The sequence below is a fragment of the Gasterosteus aculeatus genome, chromosome 7, assembly GCF_964276395.1.
Source record: "Gasterosteus aculeatus chromosome 7, fGasAcu3.hap1.1, whole genome shotgun sequence".
NCBI classification, from domain to species: domain Eukaryota; kingdom Metazoa; phylum Chordata; class Actinopteri; order Perciformes; family Gasterosteidae; genus Gasterosteus; species Gasterosteus aculeatus.
The window spans coordinates 15,652,834-15,668,556 of NC_135694.1; the positions used below are offsets into that span (position 1 = coordinate 15,652,834).

A 15,723-nucleotide genomic window follows, 5' to 3' on the forward strand; every position below is an offset into this window, starting at 1 on the left:
GCCTGGCTGATGAAGCTTGTTACATAAAATTATCTCTTTCGTTGTAATCAAAGATGTAGCTTTTCACTTTGCTTAATATCAAAAGCTAAAATACACCACAAAAGGATTTTAAATTGATCTCTAAATTAGTAAATTCCCAATTCCCTTTCCCACAACTGTCATTATGCTTAGTCACTTTTTTCGCAGCAACATGCTTTACTGCACAGAACCGTCATCACAAACCCCCAGTAAACACACGCCTACATCCACTCTGCGGCCAACTCCCTTATGACAAACCCATGCGTCTGAGCAAGGATCCAGTGACAAAAGGAGCCAAACTTACAGTAAAAGTCCTTGTGTCACACATGTGAGCCCTGACAGGGCTGTGGTTTTTATTGCAAAAACATACTTCCTCAACTTCTGCATTGAGTGGGTTGCTGTGTTTGTACAGCTATTATTATTAGTGTCATGTACACTGGTGTTTGGTCGCTCTGTGACACATATAGTTGGGAGCAGGGCTGTAGTGAATGGTTAACACACGTAAACGCCATTTTAGCACCTCTGGAATTATGGAAATAATTATGGAAATAATTCCAGAGGGGTTTACGCACCTCAAAGTTACCTGCGCCTTGTATTCTTTCGTTGGAATAACCCAAAATAAATTTGGTGTCATTTTAAATCACCTGATTTAATCATATTGTTGAACATATAAACGCTGTAGTCTGATCATTTTCTGGTCTGTGACCCTCCTATCAGCGCCCTGCGGCGGCTCCACCAGTCAGCATGTAAACACACGTTGTGGATCAGCCCGCCTGTTCAGATGGATTCATTAGTTCCGTTGACTTTTGGAGCTTTCTCTTAATGGTTAAGGAGCAGGGGAAGTGTTAACTTGCAGGATGTCTTTTTCTTATATCACACGGTTCAGCTGTAACACTCTGGGCCTGTTTCCAGAGGCCTTCTTTTTTTTAAGGTCCTAATAGAGGTCCCTTCTTTTGTCTCCCCCTCCACCCCCTTCATTTTTTTGAGGCCTACACATACTTTTGTTTACTGTTTTCTTGAAATGTAATAAACTACAAACACATTGATTGACTGTCATTGATTGTACAGTATATGACTTTATAACTGATAACATAATGCTTCACACAGCGTTCCATCGCGTCGAGGTCTGATCACAAAATTCATAGTTTACCCATCTCTAATTTTACCACTACCGCACTGGTTGGAAGGTTCTGTTTTCAAAGTACATTAGCTGCACCTTTTCTGTAAAGACAAACCCACAAATTTGCCTCTCAAGACTCTACAATCAGCACAATATAGGACCATCTGTCCTTGGACCCTCACATGTGTACAGTTTAAAACTCCCCACCCACAAAACAAGGGAAGAAACATTAGGGAGATATCTGAATCCAGTCTGCCAGTTGGCTCAAACCAAACCTGATCCATGGGGGTCGACAACGGAAACATGCCATCACCTTCAGAGGGCCACAGAATGACTCCTGGAGCTGACTCAAGACTCCAAACAATATAACATTAGATGTGATCAAATCTGTAGATAAAGAAAGCATGACTCACACGTTAGTGTTTCCACGGTTATTATTGACATACATTTGCTGTAAGAGACGAAATGAGGACAACGGCCAAATGATCGAACACATTTTCTTTTATTTGACAATACAGGACATCATAAAAGTCTGGCACTGACCAGAGTCTGCTCCTCCGGCATCCACACGTGTTTTGAACTAACAGAAACAGTTAACATCATGAGAAGGAGCTGTGGCAAACATGTTGAACACGAGAAATAAATTGAACATTTGAATGGTTGAATGGTTTTCCCACCGACTTCAAGGCAACTAGGATTACTTGGACCGTAAGGATAACAATAAGGCACCCTCTCTGGCAGCTGATGGACAGTGATGTTAATGATAATAATATAACATTAAGGTTCCACACAGACATTTGAACAATATTAATACTGTTTCTTTCCCACGTTGTGCTTGTGAGGACTTACTAACTCTTGTTTTACCCTGTAGTTACACCCAAGCAGTGTGACGAAGCGTGTACATGCGTGATGAAACACAGATTTATGGTGTCTCAGTAACAGTTCAGCAGGCCTGCCAACAACAAAAGCTGTGCGATGGGCACCTCCGAACACTTCCTGGAGGCTCTCGGTTCCTTGTTACCATTACATATCCACGTACTCACAGCAGCAAGACATACTACCGATAAATCCTTCCCTTGTTCCACGCCTCGGACCCCTCACAGGAGCGCCAGGTCAAAGATACTACGAGTACTACTAGGTAGAAGCTTTATCAATGCACACTGGAATGTTTGGCAATGTCTGAAATAAGCTGGAGAATGATGCCACCTGGCGGTTGTATCGTAAAATGTTTCCCAGACAGGAGTTATGATATAAGATATATGCGCCACTGGACTCTTCAGCTTCATGCGACGGTGTAAATAAATAAAATAAAACAGGACTTAAATAAGTGTCATTAATAAAATGTGGTGGAATTGTCTAGTCTCAACTTCTACTTCTACTAAAAGCTACCGGTTAAAAATTACTCTAACAAAGCGGCAGGCTAAACTAACTGTGTGTCTAGTACCTAACCGTCTCCAGCCAATGAGGACGCAATGATTGAAACACACATTACTTTCTATTACCGAATTAACATTCCAAAAACAGGACATTTTTCTCTTTAACATATTGTGCGCAGCGTCACTTTAAAAATTGAAAGCAATCCTCTGTCCTGGGAAACTCAACCTGTCAAAAGTGATTGACCTGCTTTCCCTACTGTTTATAAACTTAACTTTGTCCCAAACAACAATAAAATCACGTGTGATAATGTTGTGATCATTGCATTTCTTTCTGGAATACGAGGAGGTGAAACACTGAGAAGCCTGCCATGTTAAATGAGTTTTTGAATCCCACAGCAGACGTGGCCGAGAAAGAAAAGAGGAATTAATTGTTCCCTTCTTGGCATGTTTTAAGAGGAAAACTTACGTAAGGTAAAAATGAAGGAGGGTCGTCCAGTCCAGACAGCTGAGCTAAAATAACACATTCTTGCTTTCACTTTTAGTTGGCACCTGTTATCCAAAATGTAGTGATCCCATCCAATAGAATACTCCTTGAATCAGGATAACAACACTGTGTTAAAAGTAGACATTTGAAGAAGTCTTAGTTACACGTTAGTTTAGAGATCTATTTAAGTTCATTTAGATTTTCCCTGTTCCTAAGCCCTATATAAAATAACAACCACACCCCTTCTTTACCACTGCAGTGGCCTCCACATCATAATTGCAGTTAAATTGAATGAGAAACTACAATTATTACACAAAAAAAATTACATAAATGCTAATCAAACAAATTATGAAACAAATCTTCTGTTTCTTAAAACTTGATTCAGTGCTTTACTGTTCTTAGTAGAATCTCCACAGTGCAGCACCCTGGGGTATCTAGGGGGTTGCCTTGGGGTCCACCTGCCCTCTAGCTGTGGGCTGAGATCCCATCAGTGCCTTTGGCAGGTCCCCGTGCTGATGATGTAACAGTCACCGGTCTTCAATCGGCCCCATCGCACATCATTTCAACTCGTCTTCTGTGGATCAATGTGCAGCGTGGGCCAAACTCCATAAAGGAACTGGACATAGTCAGGATGAGAGAGGGCAGATCATGTAGGGATCCATACACAAATGAATGAATGTATTTAAATAAAAGGTGCTGGGTAAGGGCTGGACATACCTTTACATTTGGTCTGTGCTTGAGGTAGGTTGACCTGATCTGGAGGCTAAAAGAAGATCAACATTCAATTTGAAAACCAACGAGCACGTCTCACCAACCAGTCAGTTTGTCATAAATGTCATCACTTCATACTTCTATCCTATTATACATTTTCCTAAATCACTAAATGGATTTATAACTGGTTAAAAAGGTGACCACTTCATCCTAGTCAATTCTTACTTGAATCCAAGCGAACGATTGAGACAATTTTGCAGAGATGCCAACGATGGCTTACTGTGGTGATTATGATATTTTGGGCCTTTATTTAGTGTTGTATATTTTGATCCTGGGTGCTGGCTGGCGCTGCTGTGTTTTCAGGCTGGGCGGGGCGACCTAGAGGAGCGCTCTCACTACCCGCACCTGTGGCCAATCAGCAATCTGACACGAATTATAGCCTGCTGTCTCCCAGGCCTCCTCGTCGGATCATTACTTCTCATCGACGCGACTCTACGCCACACACCAGCACGCTTACGCAGCCTTCGCTCCGGATCCTGCACTCGCGACCTTCTCCTCTTGAGCCCCTTAAGAAATAAAGATTTTCGTTTGTTGACCACAAGACTTTGTCCCCGGTTCTGCTTTTGGAGCCTGTCCTCATCCACTCTAACAGAATGATCCGACCAGAAAAGATGGATCCAGCGAACCCAGATGCCCTCCAGGATGCCCTCAGCTCACATGGAATCCTGATTGGTAAACACGATTAGCTGTTGGGTGGAGTTATGGAAACCTTGCACTCCCTTTCCCAGAGCGTGCAGCAGATAACTTCTGCACTCGCTCAGTTGTCGGCTCCCAGCTCCAGTACATCCCCACCAGTGAGTAACCCACCTGCCATCTTACCATCAGTTTCTCCCAAGGAACCCTGGGTTCCCACTCCGGAACCTTACGCTGGTGAACCAGGTTCATGCAGTAGATTTTTGTTAAATTGTACGTTAGTTTTTGATCTTCAGCCCGCTAGTTACTCTACCGACAAGGCTAAGATAGCCTTCTGCGTTAATTTGTTAAGAGGTAAAGCGGCCCAGTGGGCCACTGCGTTATGGACTAGCCACTCGGCAGTTTTGAGTTCCTTCCTTATTTTTTTCAACGGAGCTACGTAAAGTTTTCGATCACCCCGTTAAAGGGCTATAGGCCATGAATCGGCTATTTTTGTTAAGACAAGGGTCTGGATCAGTAGCAGACTTTCATCAAATTCCGGATTTTGGCGGCAGAATGTGGATGGGATGAGCCAGCACTAATGACCTTGTTCTCCAGGAATCTGTCTGAGGAGCTAAAGGACGAGCTGGCCTCTCGAGATGACTCTACCTCCCTCGAGCAATTGATTGCTTTAGCTATCAGGCTAGACAATCGTCTCCAGGAACGGAGGAGAGAACGAGCCGAACGGACCCGTAAGCCAGTCCCATCCGCAGGCCTCAGGTTTAGTGTCCCTGCACCCACGTGCGTCCCTGCCTCCCCATCTTGGAGTCCTGCCAGGCCCTCTGTCCCCCAACCTCCCTCTGAAGAACCCATGCAGCTTGGTCGAGCTCGCCTATCCCCCTCAGAACGCCAGCGACGGATGCAACTAAGACTCTGCCTATACTGTGGGCTCGCGGGCCATTATGCTGCGACCTGCCGGGCTCCGCCAAAAGTTCTAGCTCATCAGTGACGGAGAGCACTCTGGTGAGCAACACCTCGTCGACGCGCTCTCCGGGCCGGATGTCTTTTCCGGCTACGCTCCGGAGCAACACCCAGTCCTACCCCCTACATGTATTTATCGATTCGGGTTCGGACGACAATTTCATTGATGAGAACTTTGCCGCACAGACAAACATCCCTCTCGAGCTCTTAGAAGTCCCCAAATCTGTCAATGCGCTGGATGGCCGGTTAATTTCCAAGGTTACACATCGCACTGCTCCTCTCTCTCTCTCTCTCACTATTTCTGGCAACCATTGTAGTGGTCGCTCACTGTCTCAGGTCCGCTGTCCCGGAACCCCGTCCGGTTGTGGCTCCTCCGTCGCCCCCAGATCTTTCCCTCGTACCGCCTGAGTATCTGGATCTCGCTCTAGTGTTCAACAAAGAGTTGGCACCTACCCCCCCACCGCCCTTATGATTGCGCCCTCGATCTTCTCCCTGGAGCCCCTCTCCCCACCAGCAGGCTGTTCAACTTGTCCCGTCCGGAGAGAGTGGCCATGGAGACGTATATCAACGAGAGCCTGGCTTCGGGTTTGATTCGTCCCTCCTCATCACCTCTGGGAGCGGGCTTCTTTTTTGTTGAAAAGAAGGGTGCTTCATTACGCCCCTGTATCGACTACCGGGGCTTAAATCAGATCACTGTGAAGAACAAGACTCCCCTGCCACTCATCGACCCCTCTTTCGAGCCGTTATGTCATGCCCTGTCCTTTTCCAAGTTGGACCTCCGGAATGCCTATCACCTCGTCAGGATCAGAGAAGGGGATGAATGGAAAACCGCCTTCAACACACCCCTGGGTCAGTTCGAGTACCTGGTCATGCCTTTTGGTCTCACCAATGCCCACGGCGTTTTCCAGACCCTCATGAATGATATTTTCCGTGACATGCTGAATCGCTTCGTCTACATCTACTTCGATGACATCCTCATCTTTTCCCAGTCTCTCGACGAGCATCGTCAGCATGTGAGGTTAGTTCTCCAGCGCCTGCTGCAGAATAGATTGTAAGTCAAACCAGAGAAATGTGCGTTCCACGCCCCCTCCGTCAGCTTCCTTGGCTACATCATCGCTCAAGGTCAGCTGGAGCCAGACCCCGTCAAAGTAAGGGCCGTCGCCGACTGGCCGCCTCCCGACAACCGCAAGGAACTGCAACGTTTCCTCGGCTTCGCCAACTTCTACCGCCGCTTCATCAGGGACTACAGTAAAGTAGCCGCCCCCCTTACCAGTCTCACCTCCACAAAGATCACCTTCAAATGGACCCCTGAGTCAGACCGCGCATTCTCCAAGCTGAAGTCTCTGTTCACGAGTGCTCCCATCCTTAAGCATCCCGACCCTTCCATCCAGTTTGTGGTAGAGGTAGACGCCTCGGACACTGGAGTGGGAGCGGTGCTGTCTCAACGAGATCCCCTCACTCGGAAGCTGCATCCTTGTGCCTTCTTTTCCCGTCGACTCAGTCCCGCCGAAAGAAATTATGACGTGGGTAACCGAGAGTTGCTGGCGGTAGTGCTGGCTCTTCAGGAGTGGAGGCACTGTCTTGAAGGCTCCCAGCAAGCATTTCTTATATGGACGGACCACAAGAACCTTGCGTACCTCCGCGCTGCTCGCCGGCTCAATCCCCGTCCAGCCCGTTGGTCGCTGTTCCTCAGCAGGTTCCATTACACTCTGTCCTATCGTCCCGGAAGCCGTAATAGGAAACGGGACTCACTCTCACGAATCTACTCGCCCTCTAGTCCCCAGGATACAGATCCCATCATTCCCTCCACCTGTGTGGTGGGGGCAGCATCGTGGGAGATCGAGTCAGTGGTTAAGGAGGCCCAAGAGGTTGTCCCGGACCCTGGCGGAGGTCCTCCTGCTCGTTTGTTTGTCCCACCTGCAGTCCGGTCACAGGTCCTTCAGTGGGGGCATTCGTCTAAATTGACGTGTCATCCAGGAGCCCACCGTACCCTTATCTTTCTCCGCCATCGCTTCTGGTGGCCGGGGATGGCGAAGGATGTTTGTGAGTTCGTGGCTGCCTGCTCTGTCTGTGCCAGGAGCAAAGCTTCCCATCGTCCTCCTGCTGGTCTGCTGCGTCCTTTACCTATTCCCAGTCGCCCTTGGTCACATATTGCCGTGGATTTCGTCACCGGGTTACCCCCATCCGAAGGTAACACAGTCATACTCACCATCATTGATCGTTTCTCCAAGGCTGTGCATTATGTTCCCCTCCCCAAATTACCCTCTGCCTTGGAAACCGCTAAGCTTCTAACCAATCATGTGTTTAAGCTCCACGGGATTCCGGTAGATATAGTGTCAGATCGTGGACCGCATTTTGCTTCCCGTGTGTGGAGCGCTTTCTTTAAGGCCGTGGGCGCAGCAGCCAGTCTCTCCTCTGGCTACCATCCCCAGACGAACGGCCAGACAGAGCGGGCTAATCAGGATCTGGAAGCAGCACTACGCTGTGTGACCGCTCATCACCCTGTCTCCTGGAGCTCTTTCCTGCCCTGGATTGAGTATGCGCACAACTCCCTCTCATGTTCAGCTACAGGTATGTCGCCATTCATGGCTTGCTACGGTTTTCAACCCCCATTATTCCCAGCCCAGGAGGAGGAGGTGGCAGTCTCTTCAGTAGACGAGCATCTTCGGAGGATTCGGGAGGTTTGGAGTAATGTGAAGGCGGCACTCACTCGCTCTGCCGAGAACAACAAACGGCTGGCAGACCGACATCGCTCCCCCGCCCCTGAGTATGAGGTCGGCCAGAAGGTGTGGCTATCTTCCCGGGACACTTCCACTTCAAACGGAGTCACGTAAGCTGGCGTCCCGTTATGTGGGGCCTTTCACCATCTCGAGAATAATTAACCCTTCCTCTGTCCGTCTAATCCTCCCTGATTCGATGAAGATACATCTCACTTTCCATGTTTCCCTCCTTAAGCCTGTCTCCACCAGTGACCTCAGCCCTCCGGCCATTCCCCCTCCGCCCCCCCGGCTCATCGATGATCACCCTGCTTATACGGTCTCCAGGATACTGGACGTCAGGCCCCGAGGGCGAGGTTTCCAGTACCTGGTTGATTGGGATCAACCAGGCGTTCGTTGAGAGGGGGGTACTGTGGTGATTATGATTTTTTGGGCCTTTTATTTAGTGTTGTATATTTTGATCCTGGGTGCTGGCTGGCGCTGCTGTGTTGGCAGGCTGGGCGGGGCGACCTAGAGGAGTGCTCTCACTACCCGCACCTGTGGCCAATCAGCAATCTGACACGAATTATAGCCTGCTGTCTCCCAGGCCTCCTCGCCGGATCATTACTTTTCATCGACGCGACTCTACGCCACATACCAGCACGCTTACGCAGCCTTCGCTGCAAGACTTTGTCCCCGGTTCTGCTTTTGGATCCTGTCCTCATCCACCCTAACATTTACAGTGATGTCACGTTCATGATAATAGTTGGGCGCCGACAGACAACCTGAAAACATAATTTCACAGCTAGGTGTAATAGTCACTCTAGCTCTCTCCTTTTGCTGAAACGCAATCTCACCTGAGAATGATGTGCAGGTAGGACCCGAGGCCTGTGAAGATGTGCCACCAAGCATGGAACTGTGTTACTACTCCAACACCAGAGGGAAGCGTCTGCCTACTGGTTCTAAGAGGCCAAAGAAAGTCCAGACTCAACTACTTCCGTCAATAAAAAAAACAGTATGGGATTGACAAGAAGAGGCTGCGTATTAACTGTCGTTATGAATGTGAATGAAAACCCAACCATGCATCACGCATGTTATGTAAACAAGCTGATATTACTTTGAGCTGCCTGACTTGTCCTTGAGGTAAGAACATGATTTACATTATTGTTAAGATGTCACATAAAGGTTAATATCATTGCACATTGCCCACACGCTGCTGTTAAATGGATGATAACCAACTATATTCTCACAATCAAGCACGTCAATACATAATAAAGAGACTGGTGGTGTTTTTCTAATGCAGATATTCACCTTAATGTGTCACAGAAGATGTTGTCAATGTTCCACAGTAGGAACCCTAACAGGAAGACTCCTAAGGAGGTGTAGCACAGCGACCGGAGCCATGGGTACACCCTAACAGGGAAACAAAGGAAAACACCTTGAGCAAGTTGTTTTATGAATATAAATGAACATGCATTTAATTTATATGGTAATGTACTTTTAAACTTACCATGTAACAATGAAGACAGATCGCATCACTAGGCTGGCCACGAGAGCACCATACATGACCTAGAAGAAGACAATGAGCAGTGAAGATGATGCTGGATTTAAGAAGATAAAAAAAATGTTCAAACATCCAACACTTTCTTTGGGTTTCCCACTTGGTTGAGCTGTGAACTAAGTCATCATCTGAAATGGTCACAAGTAGACCTGGTTGGATTGAAGTAAACACACAAGTATACATTTGTTGCTTGTTACATTCCACAAATCCACTTAAATTAACAAAGTCAACATGAATGCTACATGCATTCACTACTCTATCTATTTAAAAGCAAACACTCAGACTTCTTTATAAACCCCATTGAGTTGTGTGATCAGTAATTAAAGTTGGTTCCAAAGGGAAACCGGGGTGAGCTTTGTCACATTACCCTGCTGCTGCTTACACACCTTGAGACTGCCAGAAGATTCTTAAGTGTCTCCTACCAGCGATTAAGCACAACATTAATAATTTTCCCTATTTACATTTTTATCAGATTACACCATTTACAAGCGGTCCAGACTGTCTGTTTTTTTCCAGGCTGAGGTCTTTCACTATATATCAGCAATTTATTGATGCTTTTGTACAGCACAATAATATCAACATTTTAAAAGTATGCTTCTCCATTGTCACATTTTATATATGGAACGGTTTCTTCTTTATTTCAAAGAGTATGATCCTTTGGTGGCATGAACAGCACTAGTTATTTGCGTCTTTAGCAGGTCCCTTAATTCTGCTGCTTGCTGTCGTACTGAGAGACTCTCCGCTCTGGATCTCTGAATGAAGAAGTTCAATATAGGACGCATGGGGCCGGACTCGTGGCTTTGAAAGCACTCATTGACACCGTGGTGCATTCATCATGGTCACGCTGGTCATTCGCACCATTATCTGAACTTAGCACACTCGTATGAGCACAAAGAAGGCTAAGATAAGAATATAAGATGTTCTTTCACAAGGTCCCATGGAGTTTGGAACATAGCAAATGCTACATATTAATAAACAGTAAAAAAATGTGAGATGTTGCATTAGTTAGCAGATTTAATGGAATTCTATACAAGCAGTCTAGACCAAACTGAGTGGCGTGTACTTTGTTGGTAAGCCCAATATGTTTACACTAAAGAAGGCCTGGAGGCACACATAGCAAACAATGAGCAGTCGTCGGCAGTTAAGCGTGACGAAGGGCACACCCTCACCTGGTGGAAGACCGGCTCCTTCCACTGTAAGTACACCTGCCAACACAAACACAGGAACTAGTCAAGAGGATATGATTAAGGACGTGTTTCATTGGCATTAAGGTGAGAACAAAACCATGATCATAGAGGAAGTGGATACTCACCACAGTGACTGAAACACTGAAGATTAACAGTAAGGCGATGGGTAATAAACCAACTCTGTTCTCTTCTTTGAAACACTCATATCTGAAAAAAAAACAGATATGTTTGTCTTATGGTTTTTCCCCTTAAATAAACATTAATAATAGAGCATCTAATAACCTGCTCTCCCTCCTCTATAGGTGCAGATCTGGGTGCCTTAAGGGCCTCATTGTTCTGGCCTTGCTACCCAGAGCGAGCACCCACCACTCATGTATCGTTATTATACAGTAGTTTAGGATTCTAAGACCTTCCTAACCAAAAGGTCCCGTGAATGCCTCCAGGCACCTTGTTAATGTTTGGAATGTAGGGCTGGGCGATTTATACATAGATAAATATCACAATCCTTTCGCCAAATACCTCGATGTTTAAACAGTATTGGAGGGTTTACTATCAGTGCTTTTATAACACATTTACACAACATGGTTTCTGAGAAGAAAAAAACATCAGTAATCTGGAAATAATGAATAACCTCAAATAATAGATCAGCTTAAACCGATACTTCACTGTAGTAGAGCCTTTAAAACCAGAAATGTGATATTATGGTATTGAAAGTCCAAGATATATTTCCCAATATTGTGCAGAATAGGAGGAAATTAAACTCTAAAGTCTTGTGAATCTGAGGTGGAGTTCTCCCAATATTGGTTAAGAAAAAAAAACACGCGTTTTCTAGTTAGTAACTCACAAGCACACACACATATATATGATAACAGCTGTAACATAGACCTGAACACTGATGAAATGGAACAGTACTCGTGTCCAGTTTAAAATCAATAGGCACGAGAAGATGTCATCACTGCTTTAACAGCAGTAGTCCCAGAAGGTGGAGCTACTTACAGACAGTAGACGAAGACGCATGTACTATAAATCATTGGCAACTCGTCCAGTAACTGCAAATGAGACACACACACATTAATGTCACTCTAGGATTGCATTGCTTCCACATAACTTCACATTGTCTTAGGCAGAAAATGTTTGACCTTGTAAAACCATTACAAATATTTCCCACGGCAACAATAACAGTCTCACATTTTGCTGACATAGTACAATTTTTATTTAACACGGTGTCTCACCTGCATCTCATAGATCAGCGTCATGTGGAAGCACCAGGAACCCACACCAACAGCTGGGAGATGCACAGGCAACAACATTTCATAGTCAGAAAACACGACTGACAGCACAGACAGAAATAACTCCATGTTGGATAATAAGCATGATATGTAAAGAGGTGGATTGTGTGGTTTCATCGGACTAACCTGCCAGTCCGAGAAAAGAGCAGATGTAGCGAAACTCTAGGCCGTCTCGGAACGTCTGGACAGCCCCATAAATGGGAGGAAGAATCATAATCAGGTTGCTGACCGTGTTCCCTGTTCAAAGGGACAAAAGAGACAAATGAGACAAATGAGACGTCTGTAGAGGCAATCTCCCCCACTGCTGGCTAATCCACATCACCACCACTGTCCCAGTCTGTCTATTGGCAATAAGCTTGGCGCAAAATAAGTCTTTAGAGACAGAATCTACTTTTAAAAAAAAACATATTCTGTTTTCAACTTAAAAAACTGTTGCTCCGCAGATGGATTAACCTACAATGACGGTTATTGACTATGAAAAAGTCAGTAGTGCAATAAAAGGAGCATTTCAAGTTACTACTAAATCACATAAAACAGCTTACATTGCCAGCCCATAATTGATTATGCTGGATGCAAAACAATGAACAAATATTATTAGAAAGAGCTCTAACACATTCAACATGTATTTATAATCATGCTTGCACATTGTGCAAAGGGTAAATACACTGTAGAGTCTTAATCCACCTTTAAGGTCTAATTGGTTACACTGCTTGCTTTAGCAGGTAGGTTTGTCCAGTGTGGTGGTTCTGGTTTTCACACTAACTTGCCTGACTGTTCCACTAGAGTCTGCTCAGGTCTTAGAAATAACAACCCATAACGCAAGAGTTTTCATCCATTATCAGAACGCTATATCCTGGCACAAAGTTCCTCTGTGACACGACGGCAGAGAGCGTTCAGTGAGAAACATCTGCATATATTACTGTCAACTAATGGCAGCCCTCTAATTCTCTCTATCATTGTTTCCGCCAAAGAGCAAACTCGAATCTTACCCTCATACAGGTGACGATAATGGAGTCTAGGATTTCAATGGCAGTTTTCAGAACACTAGCCAAGTCTAATAATGCTGTGTGTATTTATTTCCCAAAGGCGTGTTTCAGAGTTAGTGTGAAGCATAAAAAGGTGCTTATGGTTCAGCAAAGCTGGTCAATAGACGGACTGCAAGCCCCAAGGACCAGTTTCCAAGTAGTAATATTAAACTAATTCTGCCACTCTGCCGGTGCTTGCTGGCATGGACACATCGCCTTTATCTGCAGGGGCCTGTTACCAGTCTGCCTCTATTATCAGTCTGTTACTGGTAATAAACGCACACACCCGAATAGCAATACAACATAGGAGTCTCTTATTTCTCACATTTCCATGACAAGGGCAAACATGTGAATGCCATCAGCTCCCTGTGTGCCATATGACAGCCTGGTTGTAAGCTCCCTTGCCTGTGCTCTCTTCCACGTGCTGACCTACAGATCACACGTCAAATGAGGATTAAATCCCGCCGGTGTCTCTCGGGTCTTTTCCACTGTGAACGACGCCACATTCCAGCCATTGTAACCTGAATCCACGTTTGAATGTTAAACAATTCTAGCCGGGCCTGCTCGCCTCATTTGTGCAAACAAAAGCTTTGACTGTCATGATTGTTGATACGCAGCTTTCACACCACCGCTTGTGTTGTAGAAACAATGAATCGAGCGTGCACGCCCCGCCTGGCCGAGTAGCCTGCAAACATGTGTTGTACAACTAAAGTGGCACATTTGTGACACTTTGTGTCACATTTAAAAGTTAGTGTATCACTACAAAGGCGGGGCGTGGACAAAATACACAGGAGATAAAAGAGCAATAATATAAACTGAACTCTGGCCCACTTGGCTTCAGCTTTGCTGGACTAACTGTTGAAGCCCTTAGCAACAGCAACAAGGTCCTCAACGTACAAACAGTGACAATCACACGAAAAACTGTTTCACCTTCAACTCTACAACCTGTGAATCCATAGAATTCTGCTCAATGCGATAGTATTTCTGAAAAGCGTTTCCTTTGGTTTTGCCGTTATTCGTAATACACGCACTGCACAGAAGACACGTCGTTTAAAACGTCGCCTTTAGTTATGCTCGATGTTATTAATGTGCGTCCAGTAGAAGTCCGGCTCGATGCGTTTCGCTGACACAGCTGCTTTTGGATCAGCTGACGATGTTTGGATCTCAGATCTCTGAATCGTGGGAAGCTGTGGTGCTTTTATTAGAAAACGAAACCCTTTACCCCGACGGTGGGAGGAAAGGTTTCATCAAGCAGTTTCAGCGTGGATGACTAAAATGCGCCTTGCGATGAAAGACAAGACGGGACCGCGCACGGCGCCTCGTCAGTGGACGACTTGGAATAGACTCGTGTAATATGAGCTTGCATTGTGTGCAGGTGGGCGAGCCTTCCTTAGCTCTAGCTAACGGTTAGCTCAGGCGGTACAACGTGACGAGCCGCGGTAAAACGGCAACACAAATCCGCTGCTTTATTTGATTTGTTTATTTATTACAGCTGCTGCTCGCGCTCCGGGAGCCACGCGACGTGGCCGGCCCCTCCTCCCGTGTCTGCCCACGGACACGGCACCCCCCGCCGGTCTACCGACAAAGAGCGGGATATTTTTCACTTACAGAATTCGGCGATGTAAAAGGAGGCGACATAATTCTCTTCGCACCAGTCCAGCGTTGAGGTCGGCCGGCCCCAGTATCCCTGCCTGTCCGCCGAGGGAGCCATGATGGAAGAGGAGGAGGCTGCGGCTGCTAACGGGTTGGTAGTACCAACAGCAGAGCACTGCGCGAGCCCTCCCCCTCCTCCTCCCACTTCTTCCTCCTCCCCCCCCCCCCCTCCTCCTCCCACTTCTTCCTCCTCCCCCCCCCCCCCCCCCCCCCTCCTCCTCTCTTTTCTTCTCTTCCTCCTCCTCCTCCTCCCCCTCCTCCTCCCAGTTCTTCTGTTCCTCCCCCTCCCCCACCTCCTCCCTTTTCTTCTCTTCCTCCTCCTCCCCCTCCTTCTCCCATTTCTTCTCCTCCTCCCCCTCCTCCTCCCATTTCTTCTCTTCCTCCTCTTCCTCCTCCCATTTCTTCTCTTCCTCCTCCTCCTCCCCCTCCTCCTCCCATTTCTTCTCTTCCTCCTCCTCCTCCTCCTCCCAGTTCTTCTCTTCCTCCTCCTCTTCCTCCTCCTCTTCCTCCTCCTCTTCAGTACAACCGCAGTAAGGCGGGTACATGTGTGCGGACACGGCCTGACCTGCGCATTGTGACACGGTGCCCTTATCACAAAGCGAACAAGTATTTGATATGATGCTTAAATTCAAACTGCAACCTGTTAACATTGGAATCAAATACCCTTGTTTTTTATGTTTATAGGATGTGGCGCCTGGTGACATATAGTTATTATTATTATGTTATAAGGGCATTACACATAACACCTCTAAAGTAGCCTATTTAATTGCAAACTGAAAATAAATACTTGTTATTTTTCTGCGTACATTACATATGGAAAGACCAACAGATAAAATAGTTTCCCACCTGTTCTTTATTGCAATATCAGCAGTAATTGGACATCATTTATCGAGCTGTTTCGACAAAAGAGGAACACGGGTCCACAATACAGTAAAGATGAACAGTGGGAC

At 46.2% G+C, this 15,723-nt stretch overlaps 1 protein-coding gene across 1 annotated transcript; it reads right to left on the reverse strand.

The window, feature by feature from the left end:
* Positions 1 to 1,621: 1,621 nt before the first annotated feature.
* On the reverse strand, positions 1,622 to 15,097 carry acer3 (alkaline ceramidase 3). Its single transcript, XM_040181538.2, has 11 exons — positions 14,729 to 15,097; positions 12,222 to 12,332; positions 12,039 to 12,091; positions 11,803 to 11,855; positions 10,932 to 11,013; positions 10,789 to 10,824; positions 9,569 to 9,627; positions 9,370 to 9,471; positions 8,916 to 9,020; positions 3,716 to 3,761; positions 1,622 to 3,614 (listed from the first exon to the last, which is right to left on the reverse strand). Exons 1-11 carry the CDS (start codon positions 14,829 to 14,831, stop codon positions 3,561 to 3,563), a joined length of 804 nt encoding a protein of 267 aa, XP_040037472.2. The 5' UTR covers positions 14,832 to 15,097; the 3' UTR covers positions 1,622 to 3,560.
* Positions 15,098 to 15,723: the final 626 nt, after the last annotated feature.